Genomic DNA, 24,094 nt, shown 5'->3' on the forward strand with positions numbered 1-24,094 from the left:
TTTTCATTATTTAAATCCCTAAATAAAAATACATCAGCTCATGATATGTTTTGGGACGTTTGCTATTTTGGCTAATTTGATATGTAATGCACTTAAATAATGTGCTTTAGCAGAACTTTGGGAAAAAATTGGCATTTTTAGATGTTAAACATGAATTTGTATGCAATTATCTGCAGAAGAGGCATTTGCTGAAGTTATTTGTAGCCAATTGTGGTTGTACAACTCTGATACACAAATTATTGATCCATGTCTTGGTGGTGCCAGAAAGCAAGATGATGATTTTACATTAAGTAATACATTCAAGATTTTTCCATATTGAAAATATACTTGCATTTTTAATGCAGCCTATTCCAATTGAATCATTGTAACACACAGTAGATGCTGGTATTGGGGGTACCTTATTCTTTTATGTTTCGCAATATTGGGCATCTAAACAGTTAAACAAGTTATGGGGAGACTTTGGTAAGTGGGATTTGAGCTGTAATTTACATTTATGACGAGAGGTCTGAAATGCTGTACACTGTCCAGCGCCTTGGGATGTGAAAGGAGCTATACAAGTATAATCTTCTTGTTGATGATATTCTTAAATTTTAGCCAATGAACAAATTTTAAGTATTAGTAAAGAATTGTGTGGACATTTGATTTTATAAACTTATAAAATATAACCTTGTATGCATTTAGAGAAGTGTATTGAAAACCAGAATGTAAAGGCCAAATTTGACTTGAGAAGGGTAACTCGTGTGCGCTAGACCGTGTACATGCCGGTTGCATGACTAATTTACATTTATCCTACTTCCTTTAATCAAGTTAACAGGAAATTAATCCTTTCCCTTTCTGTCTAACGTATTGGATTGCAAGAGACTTTGATTGTGCTGAAAGAACACAAAAAATTACAGTCATTTTTGCAGTTTTTCATCTGATTTCAATATGCATTTTTGAACCGATTTTCTCAGGAATCCTGGTGAGATTATATGATTTTTGACCCTCTAAATCCTGCCTTCAACTCTAATTTACAATAGTCTGCTTCTATCCAGAATGCCAAGGACGTGTTATCTGCTTTCTACATTGTTGGGGAATTTCATTACAAAATAGAATCATCCGCTCATGCATCTCCTAATGCCAGTGTGATTTCAACTTCCCCTAATTACAGGGGCCATAGTGGGAGAGCCCTGCTAGCGTTCCTTACCTCACAAGCATTCTAAGGCCAAGAGCAGAATATTTTAAAGCTCTTAAAGCTGGGAGGGGACTTGGAAGCCGAGTGGGAATGGTGACACTGAGTAGCATTGTGGGGGAGGACAGGCTGCGCTTGGAGAAAATAGGATTTTCCCAGCATTTGTTGAGCACCTAAATGTAATAGGATAGAAAGGCACAGTTCGTAATGATCCTTGCTTTTGATATAGCGTCTTTCATGTCAGGAGAACATTCCAAAACACTTCACAAGTGTTTGTTGGTCAAATTCAGAATGATATTGTGTAGAACTAGCTATGATATCAGGATAACAAAATTTTAAACACTTACCGTAGGTGGCTCATGATTTTAAGGGATAAATAATAATCCTTCCATTTGATTTGAAGTCTCGAGTTGATATTTTGATCAGATTAATGTCTTACATGCCTTTAAGTATAAGTACAATAATTGTTGTACTTATAATAATGTATAATAATCCTTGCATTTGATATAGCACTTTTCATGACTTCTCGACGTCTCAAAGCGCTTCACAGAATAGACTAAAGTGAATTGACCGTGTATTTATGGGCGAAACGCGGCAGCCAATTGTGCACAGCAGTGAGTGTCCCACAGACAGTCGTGGATTGAAAATGATCAATTTATTATTGTTTTTTTGGAAGGATTATTATTAGGCGTGTGGAGTAAGGACACTTACCCAAGGTTATACTTAAGTTCCGCCCACAAATATACGGTCAATTCACTTTACAGCATATTCTTTGAAGCGCTTTGAGACGTCGAGAAGATGTGAAAAGCGCTACATCAAATGCAAGAATTATTATATAATTGTTCCTCTAATGAAGTATGTGCGCTAAAGTACTCTAATGACATCTGCACCCATTGTTTTCTGGAGTGGCTCCGTTGAAATTAGCAGGTGGAAGCTTGGTCTGGTCTCTCAGGCATCTGACCGTTAGAAAGGTCAGTACTGATTGGTGTGAAGGAATACTTAACCAATGCTGACTGGGGCTGGGGGCAAACTCCAGACCAGCTCCCAAATTTCCCATCCTCACTAAACTGTAATTGAGCCACTCTGCAACATGGTCAGCTCCTGACCCAACCAATGTCGCAGGGGTACCATTACAAACAAAATCCCAATTGAATGATATAATTCCTGTTAAAATGTAAATGCATCTTTTAGACTTGATGAACTAAACCTCTGATCTGAATTGGCATGGAGTCAGGTTTCCCCCTAAATATAAAGTAACCTGGAAATATTTTTCTAATGTTTGCACTATGTGTGACTGCTCTCAGAGCTGAGTGCAGCTCCGTTCAATTTAGAGCAGGGACTCGATAATGCTAAACTTGGTTCGTGTACAAATAATAAATGGTTTGCAAACCTTCAACATGTTTTAAAAGACCTTGGGGTTGCACTTGGCCTATTGAATTTTTTTTTCTCTGAGTGTGATGCACTTTCTATACCCGCTCTGTTGCCTCATTCCATTTAAACTGAATATCCCGTAGGATTTATCCACTGTTGACAACAATAACCATGGAGTTAAAATGTGCACAAGAGCGAGGAAATTATATTTAAAAGCCACTGATTGGCTGCGTGTGTTTATATAGATATTCCTCATTCCCCAAGCATACATGGCCTATTTATAGCTGGCTCCTCCCTTTGTTCTATTTCAGTCTGCTTCAGCCTGTATTATTGTTGATTTGGATGTACATGCACTAGCTTTTATTTGCAGTAGGCAACTTGTATGGTTGCTTACGTTGCTGGTGAGAGAATTAATCTTTTTGTACTGAATTGTGCCTGTCAATCGACATGAGGTTTTGTTTCAGTGAAGGTCTTTCCCTGTCTAGCCCCGATGTGGCATGCTGCCTCTTGCTCTCCTTTTGCTAGAACGAAGATGACTGAATGTTTGCTGTAGCGGTGGATTGAAAACCACCAACATTAATGAAGGATGTTTGCTCCGCTGAGCATTTCAAAGGGCTTGACTGTGTTAAAAATTGTCTGGAAATTTTGTTTCGCAGTTTTCAGCAGCAAAAAGTAAAAGGATAAGACTGTACCTGGAAGCATCAAAAGTTAAAATATTTGCATACTGCAAGCTGGGAATTGTTCAGTTTTTGATGACTTGGTCATGTTACTGAAGCCCAAAGTGCCTGGACTGAAAAAGATGTTACAGACTATTTATGAGACTGAATCGTGTTTCTCCTCAGATGGTGTATCTGGACGAGAGCAGCCTCTGGAACTGTTGACCCGAAGTCGAATTCACACTATGCCAACCTCAGGTAAGCAACATGGTTTATTTGGCATGTATTTATAATCCCTGCAGCTCTTTGTCCACCAAAGATTTTTTTAAATTCTTGAACTTCTGACCGTATGAACATTCTGGACCGAATGGCTTGAGGGAGACAAAGTGTTGAAGTATAAGTGTTAAAAGAAAACCACTGTCAACTAAATGCATTTGAATTGCATCCTATCAACTCTTGTCACTGCTGGGTTTTTAACATAAAAGTTGCTGATTGTGTTGAGCATTAGTATTGTCCATTAATGTTGGTGAGTTCTCTATGGGAAAAGATTTGACGGCAAACCTTTTCCTAAAGATTTTTTTTTAGTATATAAGTAGTGCTTTTAACCTTAATTTTCTGAAGCTAGCTATTTCTAGGTCCTGTTTATTCAGCACGTGGTAGGTATCTGTCAGCACTAGATAGTTATGTGATATCAGACCAGTCTTCGAAGTATGCCAAAGCTAAGAATATTAAGATATTTATAGCTGGGGAAACTTAAGCTTCTTAATGTTGCCAGCACAGCTTTGGCAGTATAAAACAAACAATTGGTTAATCCAACTCCCTTTAGTTTGATGCACTGTAGTTATGTTTAGTATGTTAAATGGGTCTGTTTTTTAGACATTTGACTTGAGTATAAATACAATGCACATTACATTGTAGCAGGAAGGGCTATAAATATTCAGGTTAATGCTGCTAACTGTGGTTTTATTCAGCCACATTTGGTTCAGCTTCATTCTGTCATACTGAGAGTGTCTGATATTTAGTGCTATCTCCCCTCCCCCTGTTCACTATATACTGTATCAAGCCTGGATACATCTGATTAGGAAGCCTTACTGGGATTAGAGCTATACATTAGCAGAGTTCAAAGTGCACTCCTTGTGTTCTATGCTTCAGAGAATAACAAAATGGTCTGTTTAATATTCTGGAGAAAAGGGATAAATATTAACACGTCATATTTGCTTTTTAAGCATCACAAATTGACAGTGTTCAAGTCAGAGTCCTGGATAAGATTTTTATTTGAACGTTGAGTCAGTACTACTGTACAGTAGTTGTAAAAGCCATTGCTGTCACTTTTACTGTTTTCATGAGCGCACAATGGATGTAGATCAGATTTAAAATAGTTAATTATAACTTTTTCAAGCTACAAAATCTCTTCTGAGAAAGTTACCCAAAAGAATCAAAATACAGAAAAGGTTAGCGGCACAGTGTCATGGGAAGATTGGGGGAAAATGGGAATAGGGAGAGACCATTTGGCCTTTAGGCCTGTTTCATCAGTTTATTAGATCTTGACAAATCTTTTAAAATATTCTGCTCTTGGCCTTAGAATGCTTGTGAGGTAAGGAACCAAATAGGGCTGTCCCACTATGACCCCTGTAATTAGGGGAAGTTGGAATCGATGCCCTTTCACCATACTCCTTAATACCCCGCTTCCCAAGAGGCTGTCCATCTCTCTTTTCAATATTCTTGATTCCTTATCCATTATTTCCATCTCTCCAGCTTTCTGGGCACTTTTTCACAACTCTTAATTTGAAAAACTGCTTCCTCATCTCAGTTCTAATTGCCTTGGTTACTTCGACAGATTTAACATTATATTTAAAGTAAGATTCCTGTACCTAAAAGCTTAATATTTTTTTTTTACAATGTGTTTAGTTTGCTTCTTAAATTCACCAGAACACCAAGCAACATAGCACTGGAATTGCAATCAGAAACTATCTCATATGTAGTTCTTAACATGCTGTATTTATTTATGCAAAATGTGTTCAGGTTTACTTAACAGAAAATGTAACATTTGACATAATTTAAGGCTAACTTTATTTTTTCCAAACTTGACTCCCAATTCACATCAACTAAACTGGCTGGATCTGATATCAGTTTTCTTATTCGTTAACTGCAATGAATGTCCTATAAACTTTTATTTCTTTTCCGGGTCTCTTACATGTATTAACTTAACAGAGCTGCAAATGTCTTCTGTTATCATTCAGTGGCTTGAGATGTTTTGCTTTTCTTGAGTAAGATCATTTACTCCACACCCAAGTAGATAACCTGCTTTAATCTAAACAGGAAGCCTGAGAGATGCAACGTTTCTGCTCTTTTGTGCATGGCATACTAATGTGCTTGCCATGGCAACCAGAGTGCTGCAGATCTTAGCAAACCATTGAGCTTTTATTTCGGGATGTTTGCCCTTGAGCACAAGTGCTTCAAAAACCCAATTTTTCAACAAAAAAAAGCTCTTTACCTGGTTTGGTGGAAGATTAACCTAATAGGGTTTTACATACTGCAGTATTTCATCCATTCTGACTGAAAAAGGTTATATTTCAACTCATGTTGCCTGACACATTTCTTTTAATATATAAAGCTGTTCTCAACTTGCAAATGCTTGCGTCTCTTGGCACGCTTGTTTCAAAAACCAATGCTTTACTTTCTGGGAAAGCTTTCCCGGAAAAATAATCCAATGTCACCGCAATACAAGTCTGTGAATATCTAGAATTGGTGGTGAGTACACGTGAAGATATACAAGAAGAATCATCTTGGAAGAATAAAGCAAAGTAAAACATTTTTGCTGCTGTTCGATAATATTGTTAGTGTGCTAGCATGCTTTACAGAACCTACGAACCTCCCATACTGCTCAATGGAGTGCATTCTAGTGCAAACATTAGAGTTGCTGAATATCATTTTCTGATATTGCATGTCATGCTTATTTTGGAAAACAAATCGCAGCATAGATTATGAATTTATTTTTTTCTTTCAATTTTCAGAGGTTTAATGTAATAATTTTTAAAATGGGCTCATCATTGGCATGATGGTATGCTCCATTGTAAAGAACAAACACTCTATTTTTTATTTGGCCTGATAAGCATTGTTAAAGCCCTCTATCAATTTGACTAATGCACCTCAATTGGAAGTGTTTCATTTTTTTATATTCCCTTCCCCTTGTCCAGCCCAACAGGTGCAGTGTAATTTCACTTTGTAACCAAATGACTTGCCTGTTAATCATAATAAGTACAAGAATGAAGGCATTGATAGGGCTCTGAGATATCAAGGATCCTGTAAATTATTGGTGGAAATTAAATCTGAAGTAAAAATGTTAATTGTTATTTTACAATTCTCCTAATCAATCCAATCGTTACACCATGTTTCGAAAGACCTTAAGCACTACCTCATTTGGCATGAGAGCACAATCTCTTGGCCTAGCATAGTGAATTTGCCTCCACCACTACCTCTCCCCTCAGGCTGCCGCGACACTTATCCATGCTTTCATTATGTCCAGGCTTGAATATGCTAAATCCCTGCTCGCCAAACTTCTCAACTGTTCCCCCTACAAACTGCAGATTATTCAGCACTCTACAGCTCGTGTTCAGCACTGTGAGCCAGCCGATCACCCCCATCCTTGCCCGGCTTCACTGGCTCCACATCCCCCAGAGGATCGAGTTCAAGGTCCACATCTTTAAAGCCAATCTTTAAATCTTTGCTCCTCCCTACCTCTGCGATTTGCTAAAACTTTAGCAGCCTGTCCTCCCTCCGCTTGGTGGGAACTAGCCACTTAAACCCTTCACTGTCAAGCACCTTGGTATGTCCTCCTGATGTGAAAGGTGATATATGATGCAATTTGTTGTTTTTGATGTTCTATGGGGTTACACTTGTGATTCCAGGGTATACAATGTTTTTTGCTTTTCATAAGATAACACTCTTTAAAGCTGAACTATCGAAGCAGAATCTTAAAGGGAAGAGGGAGGGTAAGAAAATGGGGTTCGAATAAGTGGTTTGTGAGCTTGATGGGCTGAATGACCTGTTTCTATGCTGTAGTAGTCTAATTATATTCATGGTATGACTGAAAGGGCATTATCAAATCTGTAAGTCCTGTACTTTTAATGGTGGCCCTTTTCACTTCTGCTACTATTCTTGGATTGCCTCACTTTCATAGTTCTCATAGTTCTTTCATAGCTTTCTGTTGCTGGAGAAAACAAGAAATGGCAAGTCCAATCCATTCTAGTTGTTAAGCCAGGCAGAAAAAAACAGGAGCGAAGTGGAGGGAAATAACCGACGAGGAGCAGAAAATAGATTAACAGCGGTTTTATGTTACTTGAAAGCACGCAGTCTGGGGTCTATTTTCACAACGGTGCAAGCAGGAGCCACGTTTTCACTGCATGCTTGCATTATTGAGAAGTTGGGAAAGGCAGAGTGCCACAAGTGTTCTCAAGCGCATGTACAGAGCGCTGCTCACTGGCCTCCCAATGTCAGTACCATGTTTAACCATTGAAAACACCTGACAAAATTAGCTGTTTTCCATTATTATTATTATGAGTCTAAACAGGTACAATGTGTCACTGTTCTATGGGAGCCATGGTCCTAACATTTATATAGAAAAATTTTTCTTGAAGTATCTATTACTACAGTTTTTTTTCTAACGCACCACAGTAGTAAACAGAAAGGTTATCTATTGTAGACACTGCCAATTACTGCTTAAAATAAATCTTAACGGTATCCTTTCTTGAATCAAAAGATAATTTTAATTTTCTTTTTAATTAACTGTTGGTCTAATGATCGTCCAATTCAACATTTGGGATGGTTTTAGTAAGCCAACTAGGGAATAGAGTGCCAGAATTTGATTTACTTAAACTCTTAACTACCATTAGATCAGTGAGAGGAGAGACATTCATCTCCTTTGCTTGGGTTAGGTCCAAGCTTCATTCTGGAGAGGCAGGCTAACTATGCAAAGCACAGCAAAGTATTCAATGCCTTTCCACTTTAGGTAACTTGCCACAGTTTATATTGTCGTACAACTGAAGAGGAATATTAATTGTAAGTTACGTACATGCTGTTTTATTTCCATGTAGGTCAGGGCATTTAATCTTGCTTCGTGTTCTAAGTTTCAATGAGGTTAAAATTCTGTTGATATTTCAGGCTCACTTTCAGAACTTGGTCTGCAAGATTGCCTGAGGATCCAGATGCTGTGAAAAAACATCCATCCCTTTTACACTATGAGGTGATTTCTACAGCACCAAAGTAGTTTTGAAAAAACTGCCCATTTAAAAGGAAGGCATCTGCAACAATACAGCATTCCCCCAGTACTGCACTGATTTAGATGGTCATATTAAGGCTTTAGGGAGGATCTGATCTTAAGTAAGTGAATATTTTCAAAATCGCCTGACTTGAGTTAGACACTCAGATGTTTATAGTACTTCCAGAAATATTAGCACTTTCTCTTGCTGCTTATAGCCTTTGAGGAACTAGAGCAAGAGAAAACACTGTTGAACCCAAAGTTTGGAATGCTGGCCTGGTCAAGTAAACCTGTGCTGGTTTTGGAGCAACAGCTTCTGCAACTCTTTTACCAAAACTTATTTTTATGGCATTCCCATTATGTGAAGCCTTTTTCATGATAAGAAGACAATCCTGTTTCTTTTCATATTTAAAACTCGCTCACTATTCAGGAAGCTGAGGGGATTTGTACCTAGGAACGCGTTTCATAGACTTTGTGTACTTTTCAGCGTATTAGTATGTTTTGCAGAATCTTAAACTACCCAAGCAATCTTTCACACAGACTTAAAAAAATCCTCGGCAGCATATCCGTTTCACAGTAAGCATCCATCTTTAATGCAGAAACTTGAAGTTCTATTGTTCAAAAATCCCATAGCTTATGACTGTCTTTACAGTGTTGGCGAGTTGTAAGTAATATCTGCAGTTATTTGGAAGTAATGCCAGCCCTTTTCTTTGTATCTCTGATCCTTCATTGTGTTGAATTTGTGACACATCATCTGTTGTGACCCTTTAGAGCTCTTTCCCGGGCCACCCGACAAGACGATGTATAATTTAATCTGATTGACTGCATAACAAAAGTAGTATTTTCTTTTTTTCCTTTGGGAATTTGATTGATCATAGTGCAAGGATTTGCATTTGCCATGAGGAAAGTTGACTTGGCCCACAAAATTCACTGTGAAGTGCTTTGAGACTTCTCGAAGAAGTGAAAAGGGGCGCTATATCAAATGCTATTATTATTATTGGATGGCTTCCATTTGATAAGCTGCTTGTTTTGTGTAACTGTGCAAAGTCTACAAAACTGCAGTTAGTGGACATGTAGCTCAGTGCCTTTATTCGGATACCAAGTTGCACTTTTATAGTTGGGAACTAAAATGCAGCAAAACAGTTTTGTTAATGAATTATTGCAAACTGTTAATACAGTGATGTCTGGTTTGTGAATGCTGTACTTTATAGACTCCAGTGCCTACAAATCTTTTTGTTCTCTTTCCATTAGAGGGAGGAGCCTAACATTATTTTAAATCATGTATGCTATTTGTCATTGCAGTCTTTGAAAATACATTTTTGATAAGTTGCTGCATCTTTAAACATGGAGCTCTTTGGGGGAAAGGCACTTTAAAAAAATCCATAATTTATGAGGAATTGCAGACGTAGATGAAATATTTAAAAAAAAGAATTGATGTTTTTAATTCTGTTTAGTGAATCGTGTGTTTCAATATTTCACCACCCAAACAGAACAGAAACGGTCTCCTTTTAATCTTAGTGTTCCTTGTAGGCTTTCTGTGTCCTATAGGTTGCAGATGCCATCTGAATTTACAAGACATTTATTTTACTTTAAAATTATGACATCCAGACTTTTGTTTGTAAGGCTTAATACAAATAACTTGATTAATTTGGGAATTTAATCTCTGGCACCTCTAGTGACATGTTTATTTAAAAATAGTGGTGGAATTTTTCCTTCTATTTTACAAAAGTACATGCATAAGCATACAGAATGAATAGTGCTCACTGTGGTCATTTGTGGTTATTGACAAATTTTGAAACACTTGAAAAATGTCCATTAAAGCAGCCACACAATTTTGGGCAAAATATGCATTGCAGATATAGGAATCTCAGAGGCCAAAATCCACTGCAGTTCTGAATGACAACTAACCATGTTATGTAAGTCAGTTTTGAGACTGATGCACAGAGAATAATCTGCGTGGAAAGATGATGCCTAGTACAGAGAAGCTGTCAATTTAAAAAAGGGCAATATTGCACCCTTTCTGGGGTTAATAATCCCTTTTTTTAAAAAAAATAATGATTTGGTCAATCAAGCCAAGACTGTTTGTGGGACACTGCTGTGCACAATTGGCTACTGTGTTACGGCTACAGACTATTTACAGTCAATTCACTTTACAGTATATTCTATTAAGCACTTGTAAGCGGATTATCGACAACGTGATAAGGCGCTATATCAAATGCAAGGATTATTACTAATTCATAGTTATTTAAAAAAATATATCGTTCTTAGGTTTTGTTGGATTATGCATCACCTACCTACAGTTGACCTGGATCCTTGAGCTCCTGTAACTATATAATCATAAATCCAAACTGTAGCCCAAAACCTGTTTTTGTACTGTGGTGGACCAATTCAAATAATAATAATAATAATAATGATAATAATAATGGTGCACTTATTCTTTATTTCTGCCCGTGGGGAGTTTTGTTTGGCATCAAGGACACTGTTAGAACTGTAAGGGTTTTTTTCCCAAAATGATGATCAGCCAGCTTTTACTCAAGTACAGTATAGTGATTCACAAAATTGCTTGCATCTGCAATCCAAGAGCTTTCCGCCCCCATCTTTGGATTTTCATATGGATCAGGGAACTGCCCCCTCACTATAAACCAGCTGCTAGTAAAGTGTAGTAAGTATTTGACCATGATGACTCACGGTTGTTATCTTTCTGATTTCTATGACGTTGTCTCAGCCTGAGATTGGAAACCCAGCACATAGATTGTGCTTAATTTTCTGGGTGGGTGGTTATTTTCAGTCTTGAACTGTGGTCCATTTGTGGCAGATTATTCAGGGTGTTTGCCAGCTATTTCTGTAATCCCATGACACACTTTTATTAAAGGTTATACTCGTGCACTGCAATTGCTACACCGCTCTTTGTAGATTCTGGGAGTTTTGTTCCCTCTCGTGACTAATCATTAATTTAGTTTAATCAATCCCATTTCATTTGGTTAAATTGGTCCTGGGTTACTCCACTCAAAATTGAGGTTTCAAATGTCTATGACGTTTATTAGCAAAATTTGTAGACTGCAGATTGGATGGATCATTGAAAATAAATTCTAAACCACTACTTCTGACTTTTCGACTCTATCAGAGAGGTTAGTTTCAGTGAGATACCCCAGAACAACGAATCCTTTGTTATTCATCTGCGTTTCCTTCTGGGTCTCAGCTCAGTGTCAAAATATTTGTGGTCCACAGTTTTGTATGTAAAAGGTTCATCATCGGGTTCATTCAGTAGTAAGTAAGAATATTTCTAAAATAAATAAAAACTCGTTCAAAACTTCTTTAAAAAATTGCAGTTTAAAATTTTACTTAACACCAGTGGTTCAAATATTATAAAAAAGATAATTCTAATGAGCTAACACAACATGCATGCTACCTTATTATTTAATATTTTAAGGAAAATACTCTGCATATAAAATACAACTACTTTAATTGATCTGATGCAGTTGGGAGGGTCTACCATATATATCTGAGTCTTCACCTCAAATAATTCTAGTTGTATAGGATTGCAAATGGTAGCATTAGCGTTTTGTTAACCTAGTCCTAGACTAACTGCTTACTGTCACCGCATCTTATGAACTCCTTGATGTGTGCATTGCCCTTTAATATACATGGCGTTATGTTAATACCACAATCTGCCTTCTTTAGTTTTCAGGCAACTTAATTTTTAACAAACGTGCTCATTTGTTTTATTTAAGTGAAACTGCTCATTAAATAGTTCTGAGAAGAATGTGTTTAAAATGTAGCTAGGTAGCTGGTTTTATTTGAAATTCTGGCATGGTAAGGTAAGACTGATGTAGTTTTTTTTTAACCAATTCTTATTGAGTTATTCCTGCTTGTGGTTAAACTAAGTAGAAAGCAGAGCCAAGGTGAATGGATAGTTTGTATTGTAGTTGAGCTCCTTCAGTACTGTTCATTGATTCTTGTGGAGTACATCGAAGGCCGAAATGTCATACATCGCCCACTCCTCCCAGAATCTGCTGTAGTCGGCCAATTTTCTGAGACAATGTTAATCATTTCCCCATTCATTTCTTTCTGTTAAGTCCTGGATTTTTCAGGATAGATTGACATTAGATATTTTTTCAATTTGTCACTAAAGCTAACCATTCCTTTAACACCGGGAGATAAATTAAATGGAGCCCATGTTGGGATAGGCTTTGAGTGGTTTATGCAAGAAACTGGTTTGATTTGATTGATTTATCAAATCAGATTTTCTTGTGTACAGCAACAACACATTTACTTCAATGTAACGCTTTTCATGTCTGTGAGGATCAGCTCTGCTCTTGTCCACCGTTTTAGAGTTGCATATAAAGTACCTTGTCACGTCTGTGCAGTGGATAAAAGCAGTGTTATTGGAGTAAATCACCACTTACTACCCCATTGAACGAGTATTAAATAGTGGATACTCTGTCCCCTCTCACCCCAGAGTCCATACTATGGACTCATCCGTTCTTTCTCATCACTTGGTTGTCTTCCAACATCAGTCAGCACTTTCATTTGGGTAATTTTTTGGATATGGGTGAATTCAATCCTCCTAGTAAGTGAGGCAAAACAGCCTTCAGTTCCCACCGCCTTCAGCAAACTCAATGACGTTATGAATAATCTCCAACCACCGTCGAGTGCTCTTCAATGCTGTCCTGTGTGAGGGGCGCTATATAAATGCAGGTTGTTGCCATGGGGGAAATTATTGCACAATGTATTATACCACAAATGCACTCTATTGGGGAGTGCTGGAATTCACCCCCGATGACGAATTTATATTGAATTAATTTGAATTTTCACTTTAGTCCATGGTGTTTTGCAAAAGAATAAATGGTTCAACTTGTACTTCTGCTGTAAATATATTGATCTATTTGAGGGATCCAACACATGTATCTTGTCAACCTATACGTGTTGTTTGAGTGGGAATGTTTGGTATTCTTGGGTTACAGGTATATATTTTGATAAGAGTTCCTTCATAAATATTTTACTGAGAAGAATATAGGAAACAAGAGTATAGGGCTTACCCTTTTCCAAATGCAAATTGAATGACATATATATAATGTATTATACATACATATTATATATAATCCATAAATATAGATATGGAACATTACGTCCTTCTTTGCATTTTCATATCTAAAGGTATCTTGCTTATGACTCCTTAATGTTTTTGTCTTGTCAGATTTCCCTAGACTATTTCAGACTAATTATCCCAGAAAGAAACGGTTAAGTTACAAAGTAATGTAATACATTGCAAGCTATTACTGACTGGATCAGCTTGAAAAACTGTTCTCTAACTTGCTAAAAGATAGTTTTAAATTGTGCTGTATTCTTAAAAGTTATAGGCACGCACGATGAAGAAATGCATTCAGTGATTATTAATCCGACACTTTTGCTTCATTTTGGCTTGTATTAGCCAGTTCCTCACCATTGCTGTTGGAATGACATTTCTGCCCATGACTACGTCTTTGATTTACAATGGGGACCTGGAACAGCGTTTTGCTCATAAAGGATGTGCTACTTGTGGAGTCGAGTTCTGGAATGAGTGAGGTGCAGCATGCTTTGACCTTGGAGGCAGCAGACAGGCTTTTTTTAAATGCGTTATGTAAGCATTATGAGTACCTCTGAGTGTAACAGTTGAGAGTTTCAAGGGACCTTGCAGCATACAATAAATATAGTGGATCAAAGCACAATGGCAAATGTAAATTTGTTCTTCAGAGAATATGCGAATATGCATATGACGTGTTATACATGAAAAGAGAAGGGTTACCTTCCTACCACCTTGAGATGGAAATGCTAATTGACTGTTGAGCATTGCCAGCTATCTGCATGACTGCAGAATTTAGTCTACCACAGCATGCATTACTCTGACTGTTGCACCTTTTTTTAAGACAGAGAGACTACATATTTTGTAGTTTAAGGTTCTCATGCCTCCGACAGTACCAGTGTGCTCAGAATATTGATGTCTTGTTTTGGAAACTCTGACTTACACAATGCAAGCACCCTTTGAGAACCAAAGTGAAGGTTTTTTTTTCCTACAGTGCAGATAAAAGCTATACAGCAACACAAGTGAGGTGGTGCCATTCTTTGTGGTTTAGAATAAATCTTGGGGAGCGCTCATTTTAATTTGTTTTTGAGTGTGAGGGGAGGTAAGATCATCCTAATGAGTTGTGAGACCCCTGTTGTGAAGGAATAGAACACAATGTTAATTTTCATGTCGGTATCAGCATTAAGCACTCACAGGTCAGATGTAGCATAGATTAGATCCACAGTAAGCCTCTGCCAACAGTGTGCCTTAATGTAAATGTCAGCAGTGCACTCTCCTACTGCACCAGTTACATTTACATTTCCCATACTGACCTCTGAGTGAGACTATCAATTCTGTGCTGAAGTACTGAATTGTGGCCTGTTTTTATACTGTGAGTTCATGGCCACGAGCAAGTGATTGTGACTATCCTAGTTCCTCACTCGAGGATTCTGGCAGCTCACCGAGGACTCTAGCATATCTCCGCGAAAAAGGGAATTTCATCCGATCGGATTCAAACCCAGATTCCCCAAGTTGAAAGGTACGAATGGACTTTGCTTCCCAGGTCTACTATTTTAAATGGTTTTAAAATCTGATACAAAGAACAGTTGTTGATATTTTTTTTCTACCTTTTTAAGTCAGCAGAACTCGGGGGACTGTTTTGGATAAGCTACTGAGCCTGATTAAAGCTGAATTAGCATCACTGGAGATACGGTTATTAAACTGGGCGCTTAAACTTCTTTAGCTCAGTATGTTGATTCCTTTCTCTCTTATTTTTGGCACACAAACCAGCTCCCTGAATTTTCATGATCTTTACTATTTATCTATATTCACTGAGGCAAGAAAGCAAAAAGTAGAAGAATCTTAACTTCTTTGTGTAATGTTCTTTTTTTTATAAACACAGTGGTAGACTTAAATGGTACTACTCGTCAGATTTAAATGTCTAATGCAGATATTTCAAAGTAGCTGCATATCGTACAGTCAAATGATGTTGGATATTTGTACGGAGTTGGTCTTTAGATTGTAATTTATTTAGGGAAAAGGTTTAGCCATTTCGCCCAAGTGGAACAAAGTTTTTTTTAAAAAAACATTTTTTAGTGATGACTCACACACTGCAGCACATGAACACTGTAACCAGTGTATCGAACCATCTTTGTTTTTATTTTCTAGTAACTGTCTGACAGATTTGAGCACTGTAATGACGTTGATGATAGATAATTACATACAACTCTCTGGGGTATCTTTTGCCCTCGGCAATCTATTCCCACGCTTTTCAAAAGTATTTTTAATTTAGAGACCTTTGGGGTGAGTGCAAGCTTTTTAAATTGCTTTCTCTTGGAAAGCAGCGATCTGCTTACTATTCCTTTATAAACATGTACAATCTGCAGCAGAAGAGCCCATTTTCATTTAAAGTATGCAGTATATAATAGCACATGGGCCGAGAATGCACCTCACTGCACTATATTTACAGAAAAGCAATCAAATATGATGAAATATTATCACTTTAGACTCCATTGTTGAGTGTACTTGTGTTTTATGAAACAGAGCAGTGATCTTTTGAAAATCAGGTTGAATGGATGAGCCAGCATCATCTCAGACTGATTGAGCTGAATGGGCTTCTCCTTTATAATTTCTATGAATGGAATACTAAATCGTACTGTTAAATGTTTTCAGATTATCTGAGACACCTGTTATGTTGGGGTCTAATCTGCAGGCTGTACTAAGCAGGTGTAAATGTTTCTGTATGGAGTAGATTACAAGTTACATTAATTATGTAAGCATTAAAAACAATCTCCTGCATCCTTTTGTATTTACATAATTGGACACCTGTAATTCCTTCTTTACACATGTTTAATTCTGGCCAATCCGACCTACACTTTAGACCAACGTATGTGTTTTGGTGTAAATCATAAAATAACCGAAACTGCGGAGTAAACTATTTGTATGACCAACCTGAACCCAACACAGATGTAATAAAAAGAATAGAGACCAATTACAAGTCAATTAGACCTAATTGCCCGTAAGCCACTGGAGTTGACAAAATTCACAATGGTGTGATTGCTCTTATGAATGATAAATGTTCATAAAACCATTACAATATTCTGTCACTGCAATAAATAATAATAATGCTTTGCATTTGATAGAATGCTTTATCACGTCTTTGAGACGTCTCAAAGCACTTCACAAAATATACAGTAAAGTGAATTGACTGTATATTTGTGGGCAAAACGTGGCAGCCAATTGCGCACAGCAGCGTCCCATAAACAGTCGTGGATTGCAGTGACCATTTTTTTTTAACAATTTTTTTTCTGTACAGCAGGCTAACAAAAGCCTGCTATGCAGCCACTGTGCAGCAGTCTAAAAAAAGATATGTGGTTGCTCTTATGAATAGACTAAGTAAATTAAGAAACAAACACATTGTCCAGTAGGCAAACTAGGTCCCAGCAATTGCTGGATCTGTGTCTTTGTTTTGGTCGGCCTATTGGCTGGCATAAACAGAAACCCACCACGTGCTTAAAGAGTACCACATTTGCATGGAAATTTTCAATTTTTCTGGAATGGAGTACACAACCCGGGGGGGCACTCGCCCGACTTAATTCTGGAAACTATTAGACGGAGGTTGGCAGGAGTTGAAGCTTAGCAGCCCAGAGTATGGGTTGGGATACCTACTGGAGTTGAAACAGCTAAAACCGGAGAGTATCTGTATCTGAAGTTTTAACAATATTTTATTTTGCCACTGTTTCAATACGTATCACAGTGCAATTAAAGATAACTACTTATTGAAGCGGGAATAGAGATCCTTAATCTCATCTCTTTAAATCGCATTTCAAACTTGAGATATGAAACTAAATTGTTATTCTGTCTGCGTGGCTCTGTGCTGCAGGATGTTCTGGTTTGAGCTGACATGGAGTTAGAAAATTTAAATTCTTCATTCTTATTTAAGGAATGTGCAGGATGGGAGCCAAAGCACTCTTTGGAGGTTGGGAGACTGATGTCAAAGTAATGCGAAACATGATGTATATATTTTTTTGGAATGCACCACATGTTGGATAGCAAAAAGAACAATCATCACACTGCCTTTTTGTGTTGTGTGCAGACGAGAGTGATACAAACCACCTAGTGAATTGTACACAGATGCAGACATTGACATTGCCGAGATCAATTGATGAAGAGCAGTCCTAGAAACATCCAAAGTTTCAAGTGATAAAGTGGCAGTTATTATATTACAGGGTGCTATTAAACCCAAAGTGATTACTATAAATGTTTCCAGATCAGGAAATGCGTGTTGTGTGTGAAATGGTCTTTCTAAATTGGAGTGCATTAATTTGATTGATCTGTATTATGCCCATCACACTTGGCCACCATCAAAAGCCAAAGAACCATCAAAACGTTCTAACTTGTTGCTTAAATTCAGTGGCTCACTATCTTTTGAACAAGGGCTAATTTTTCATGGGAGTGAATTTGCCGCTGTCAGCGCTTAGCATTGAAACGTCTGACTCGGATCTGTCAACATTCCATACCTTCGGTGATTTCCAGTAGATGGCTAATGGCATTCTACAGTTGCCTACAAATAGTCACTACACTTTTCAGAAAACTCTGTGAAGCACTTTGAGAAATTTGGATGCGATAAAAGTGTTATAATAAATGTAAGGATTACGATTATTTTGCAAGCTCCGAGTCTAAAATTTCTTCGATGGTGAATGTTTGCGTTTTACATTTTAGGGCTCGAAATTCCATCTTTACATTTGCAGAATTAATGACCTAATTTCGAGAAGAAATTGAAGGTTGAGGGAGGAATATTGGGCAAGACAAACGTCCTACTCTTAGGAATAGCGCCATGGGGGTCCATTAAAAACACCCACCTATCCAGCTCACTCAGTTTAAAGTCTTATCCAAAGGATGACATCGTGCAGCGCGCTCCCCGGTACTTCGGTGGATTTTTAATCTAGATTAGGAATTCGCATACTGCTGTGGGAATTGAAACCACAACCATCTGATTCAGAGAAGAGAGTGCTACAAATTGAGTAAATCTACCTTCAGATTTACTAATGGTTTCTTTCCTCCTCCTGAATACAATTCGGCATTTCTGTTTACATTTAAGGGGATTCAGAAATCATCCAGATCCCTTGGATAGATCCAGCCTGAACCTGACATAGTTTGTGTGTTATTCTGCCAGTTTTTGCCTGCCAGGCATGCCTAATTCTTGCTGTGTATTCTCTATATGCACAAAGAATAAATATCCCATCTCTTCTCATTTGCGTCTGTTTTGCAAGTTCAGAATGCGGAAGACTGCAGTTCAGCCTGCAGTGCTTACGTAAGTGAACTCTAGAATTGGATTCTTTGAGCTTTTTCATTGTTGAAATTCTGTGCACACTGTACAGTAATTAGTGTCTTTGTTTGAGACATGTAGCTAAAATTCTGTGCAGGTTTGAAACCTATTGTGGGTGGATAAGATGTCATTTCAAAGCAACATAGCTGAAATCTTGGAAGCATGCCTTGGGATTTCCCTTAAACTCAGCGTTGCAATTATATATCAGAGGAGCATACTGATTCTTGGATTCACCTCTTGTATGAATAGTTGTAGGTTGAATATGAGATTACCTGCATGTACTATAACTTTGCCAGAGACCAATTTTCTAATTTTAATACAGAACTTGTTTGTTTTCCCAAACAAGGACACCATGGCTGAATGTAGTATGAGAATTTTTAGTGGTGTTGGACCCACCTTATGTCATAATGTAACCCACCTTTTGTAATTGTAATATTAAAGCAATTTATATCTCTCGTATCTAAAAATTGTGCCATTTTTCTACTGTACCTGTTTTTTGAGGTACAGTTTGTGGGCAACTTAGCGTGTGTCACCATTGTTAAGTTGAGAGAAATAGTCAAGACCTTTCCCTCCAGGTTAAAGTTAATGACAGTTATTTGCCTACAAACTTATAATGGTAAAATGTCCATTGTAGCACTGTGACGTCTCCATGATTGGGGATTGGAACATTCCTACAGGATTCCCTTTCTGGATTGTTGTCCTGGTGGAACAAGCACGTGTGTTGATGTCAAATAAGGACAGGGGCGAGTTCAGCTGTGATGCTACCCATTGTCGAAGAACTTGCTGACAGCTAGTATCTTGGCTCATGTGAACAATGACCTCTTAGACGAAGTATTGGAAGGATGCCGACATCTGTGGAACCATATTGCAGCATAAATAACTGGAAGGGTGGGGAAAGTTGCACTGTTGCTAAGATCCCACTTCATTATTACTGCTACCATTAACCTTCTGTTTGGCTAAAGCTGTTTGGTTAAGTATCATAGAAATGGCACAGATAAAATAATTTTCCAGACCACCTTGTTTTTATGAGCACTGGTCGCAATTTTGAGTCAGACTATATTAATTCAATGGTAACCGAGAAGACGGTTATGAGGTGAAAGACATTTGGGGAAGGAATTGTATGGAGTATGGGCAAAGTGGACGAAAGCTCTCTCAAGGATGCTGGAGTAGAAGGAGCAGGCCATGCATAGCAGAAGTACGGTAGAGCCAAAGGATTCCAGTTGCATTCTCTCTCCCTTAGGTGTTGGCATGTGCGTGGTTAAATCTTTTATTTGGACGCAGTGTAAATGTTGACAAGCTACTGAAATTTATTGGACTTGCACGGGCGTATTTTAACGGTAATCCAGGAGACTTGACTTTCATTTATAGTAGCAAAAATGTAGAATATTGCGGTATTCTTGCATTGTAGCAATAAATTAATAATTAAGCTTTAATTAGCCTAATTTACTAAATGCAGATAGCTCATTTCCAGCTTTGGGGGCAATGTGTAGCCGTCGCCCACACCAAGGCTTTAGCAGCAGCTGCAGCGGATAAATATACTTTATTTAGTGATAAATTATTGAACTGAAAGGGTCGCCTGTCTCATTGTGAGCCCTTTGACGTCAGAACTCCAACATAGTTGCCATGGGAGAGACGGATCACAAACTTAAGCAGAGCTACCAATAGAGGCCAGGCTGTTTGCGTTCGTGAATAGTAATCCTGATAAGGTTTAACTGTAGCGTTTATTAGATTGTGAGATGACTCAATCCTACGTTGCCATCATCTGTTGATGTAAGCACTATTTTTGTAGCGATAACCCATCTCCACCAGCAGCTGCTATTCAATGGAGTCTATATTTAGTGTAGCTTTTCAAGAGATTACAATAGTTCTAAAGTAGGTAATCTATGCGTAGTACATTAATAATCGTTCTCTAACAATTATATGTATTCAGAAAAGTAATCCTCCTTTGGGAGGTTCTGCAATTTGCTGGGCTTTTTGCTGATATAACAATAGTTTAAATCATCCTTGCATTTTTTGCATTTTGCACATGTTGTAAAAGCGAGCAGGTAAGTAACTTTACCTGTGGTTGCACTCTGTCGCTTTGTTAAAACTAACTAGTTTTACTCTGTGGTGAAATCTAAATTGCAAACTTTAACCTCAACTGTGAATTAAGTTTACAGGACTACTTCATGTACAAACTTAATATTGTGATGTGGTTTTCCTACAGGTGTTCAAACCAGCATGTGTGACTTTGTAGGCCTTGCATATCGAAACATAGAGCATAGAGTGCTCAGCATTAGATATTACATAAAATTCAAAGATGGGCTGAAATGTTTATGAGTTTTAAAGTTCTAGTTGATTTAACAATTAAATATTTGTGGGGGTTTTTGTGTGTCCAAGGTCAATGAAAAGTGCTGTCCTGTGGCTGTAAAATGTTAACAATAATCGTTTCCTTATTTAAATCCAAGATCCTAATTCCTGGCATTTTTGTCTGTTAGCTGGCAGGGGTGGGGTGGAGTGATTAAATGAAATAAAGAATGCATCTCTGGAGTTTAAAACCATCATCAACTACTTGAGGAATGAAAAAACAGATGCATCAAGTTGAGAATAATTAAGCTGCTCATCATCTCGCTCTTGGAAATAGCACATGAACTCTTAATGCGACCACAAGCCTGAACAACCTGTTATCAAGAAATGATTTGCATAATTTGTAGTGTGTGCTAAATCACCTGCTAAAATTTGTATTTTACTCATTCTATAATTTGTAGTCTTTCCGCTTGTTTTCTATTCTGTGTGGCTACTTGTCTTTTCCATTAGGTTGGCGGAGGACTGTACAATTTATGCTAATCAGCAATATTGTCTGATGTGTAGTTGAGAAAAGGTGCAATTGGAAAAACTAGTACTTAGGAAATATTGCCTCTTATCTTTGTGAGGTAACAGTGAAGGGAATTTCACTAATTTCCCATTCGTGTTACAGTCTTAACTAGAAGACGTGAAAAGCGCTATATCAAATGCAAGGATTATTATTATTATTATTGACACTTAAACTTACTTTGAAACTGCCTTTGAAACTGCTGAGAAATAGGATTTGGTCTCACAGCCGTAAAAAATATAACTCTTTTATAATAAGCTTAAGGAAGATAGTTGAATCAGGGATATCTTACAATTTCAGAAGCTGTAATGAATTAGAACTTGCTGTGATCTCTTGGCTCTTTTGCACATTAGTATCTACAGATGGTATAATATTCAGGATTTAGGATCCTTGCAGAGGAAAGACAGCTGCACACGCTTTTTGTATGTAATGCTAACATCGATGAGCTCTCAATGTTTATTTCAGTGGGAAATAAAACGCGTTGTTTTTAAAAGGTGTTGTAAAAATGTTTTAAAATAAGTGTGCATGTACTTCTTTCAACACGAGTGTTCCTGTTCAGTGTTTCCTGGGTAGTCTGAATGTTGATCAGTATTTCTTGTAATTGGTATATGTTTTAAATTGCTGAAATACTAAGCCTGGGATAAAATGCCTTAAAGATAAAGGAAACAAAGAAAAGCGTTTCTCATCGATAGTTTTAGCTATTATTAGAGGAATGACGTCCGAGTTTCCAATGAGTGATTCTGAAATGCCCAGAAGATGAGGACTGCCCACACAATAACAGCAGATTTATTTACTGGCTTTCCCTTTTGCCTGAAAAAATAATTAGCATTCACCGCACAGTTCCCCTTGACAGTTTTTACCCACCCCACACAAAATTTAGTGTTAAGTTAAAGTAGTGGAGTAAATTTTGTTTAAATTAATTTGTTGAAAATTAATTCACTTTATCTTTTATTCGATCAACTTTAATATTTACCTATAATGGGAACGGTATAGACTTTCAAGAGATCTTTGAGGTTAAAACATTTTGTATGAAAGCTCTGGCAATTGGAGACAAGAATCTAAAAAAAATCCTTTTTTTTCCCCAAAAAACTTACCTTTGGGGGAAGAAATATAAAGTAGTGTAGATTTCAGATAGTGATTACAGTATTCTCCTTGGCAGTCCATGTTGGCCCAAAAATCTTCTCTCTAATTGGATTGTTCCGTTCAAGCCAGTTTTGCCCACAAAATATACAGTCAATTCACTTCCTAGTATTATAATAATAATCCTTCCATTTGATATAGGACTTTTTCACGTCTTCTAGATGTCTCAAAGCGTTTCACAGAATAGACTGTAAAGTGAATTGACTGTATATTTTGTGGGCGACAAGCGGGAGCCAATTTTGCACAGTAGCGTCCCACAAACAGTCATGGAATGAAGTGACCAATTTATTACTGTTTGTTTCTTGAGGGATTATTATCAGGCGTGTGGAGTAAGCAAACTTGCCCAAGGTTTCACTCTGCCCGGAATCGAACCCAGGTCTCTCGCTTGCAAAGCGAGTGCTCTAACCAATGATCTACAGGACTCCACACAATATATTCTGTGAAGCGCTTTGAGATGTCTCAAAGACGTGATAAGGCGCTATTTTAAATGGAAGGATTATTATAAGAGCACAAATATTTATTTATTGTAAAACTGAGGTTATATGTTTTAACTTCATAAAGTAACTGGTGACCTGAAGATCTGACTGAGCAAGTGAGGTATGCACCATTGTTGATCTTCATATTTTGCGGCTATTGGAAAACTGATACTTAGGGGGTGTAACCACCTTAAAACTCTTGATTTCCAGCCAGGTAGTTAGTATGTTGAAGCAGCCAATTGTCATTGCTAACCTGCTGCCAGTGTGCAATGGCCAGGCAGGCTGCAAGTAAGAGTTGCTTTTTACTTTTCCAGTCCTATTGATTTTGTTCAACATGCCAACCTGGAAAAAATGTCTGAGTCAGTCCCGTCTTGAGCGCACAACTGCAATTTGCATTGATTGAGAGAGAGAGACGCCTTGAGGGAAGATGTTCAGAGCCATGCTGGGATTCAGAATAGCTTCTTATCTTCTTGCCGCTGACATAAGAAGCAATGGCACACGAACAGCATTATGTTTGCGTTCCACCCTAGCATGACTGCTCCAAATCTCCTGCTGTTCTCAATCTGAGCACAGCAGGAATACACACTTGTACCTCGGCTTATGACAATATCGCTCAGATCAGGAACTGAGTGTATGTATTTTCTCAGGTAATCGAATATTGTACCCCACTGCAAGCCCACTGAAGTCAGTTGTTTTGCTATATATTGTTATATATATATAGATATATATATTATATAGTTCCTTTGAGTTCAAGTAGTACTGTAACTTTGTGCATGAGGTGACCCTTACACTAATTGGCAGG

General features: G+C 37.7%; 1 protein-coding gene across 1 annotated transcript in view; it reads left to right on the top strand.

The window, feature by feature from the left end:
• hdac5 (histone deacetylase 5) overlaps positions 1–24,094 on the top strand; it is a 113,151-nt gene that overhangs the window by 33,327 nt on the left and 55,730 nt on the right. Inside the window, 1 exon segment of the mRNA XM_042343301.1 lies at positions 3,385–3,456. Coding sequence (XP_042199235.1) covers positions 3,385–3,456 — 72 coding nt within the window.

The sequence above is a fragment of the Callorhinchus milii genome, unplaced genomic scaffold (genome assembly GCF_018977255.1).
Source record: "Callorhinchus milii isolate IMCB2004 unplaced genomic scaffold, IMCB_Cmil_1.0 Scaffold23, whole genome shotgun sequence".
In the NCBI taxonomy this organism is placed as follows: Eukaryota; Metazoa; Chordata; class Chondrichthyes; order Chimaeriformes; family Callorhinchidae; genus Callorhinchus; species Callorhinchus milii.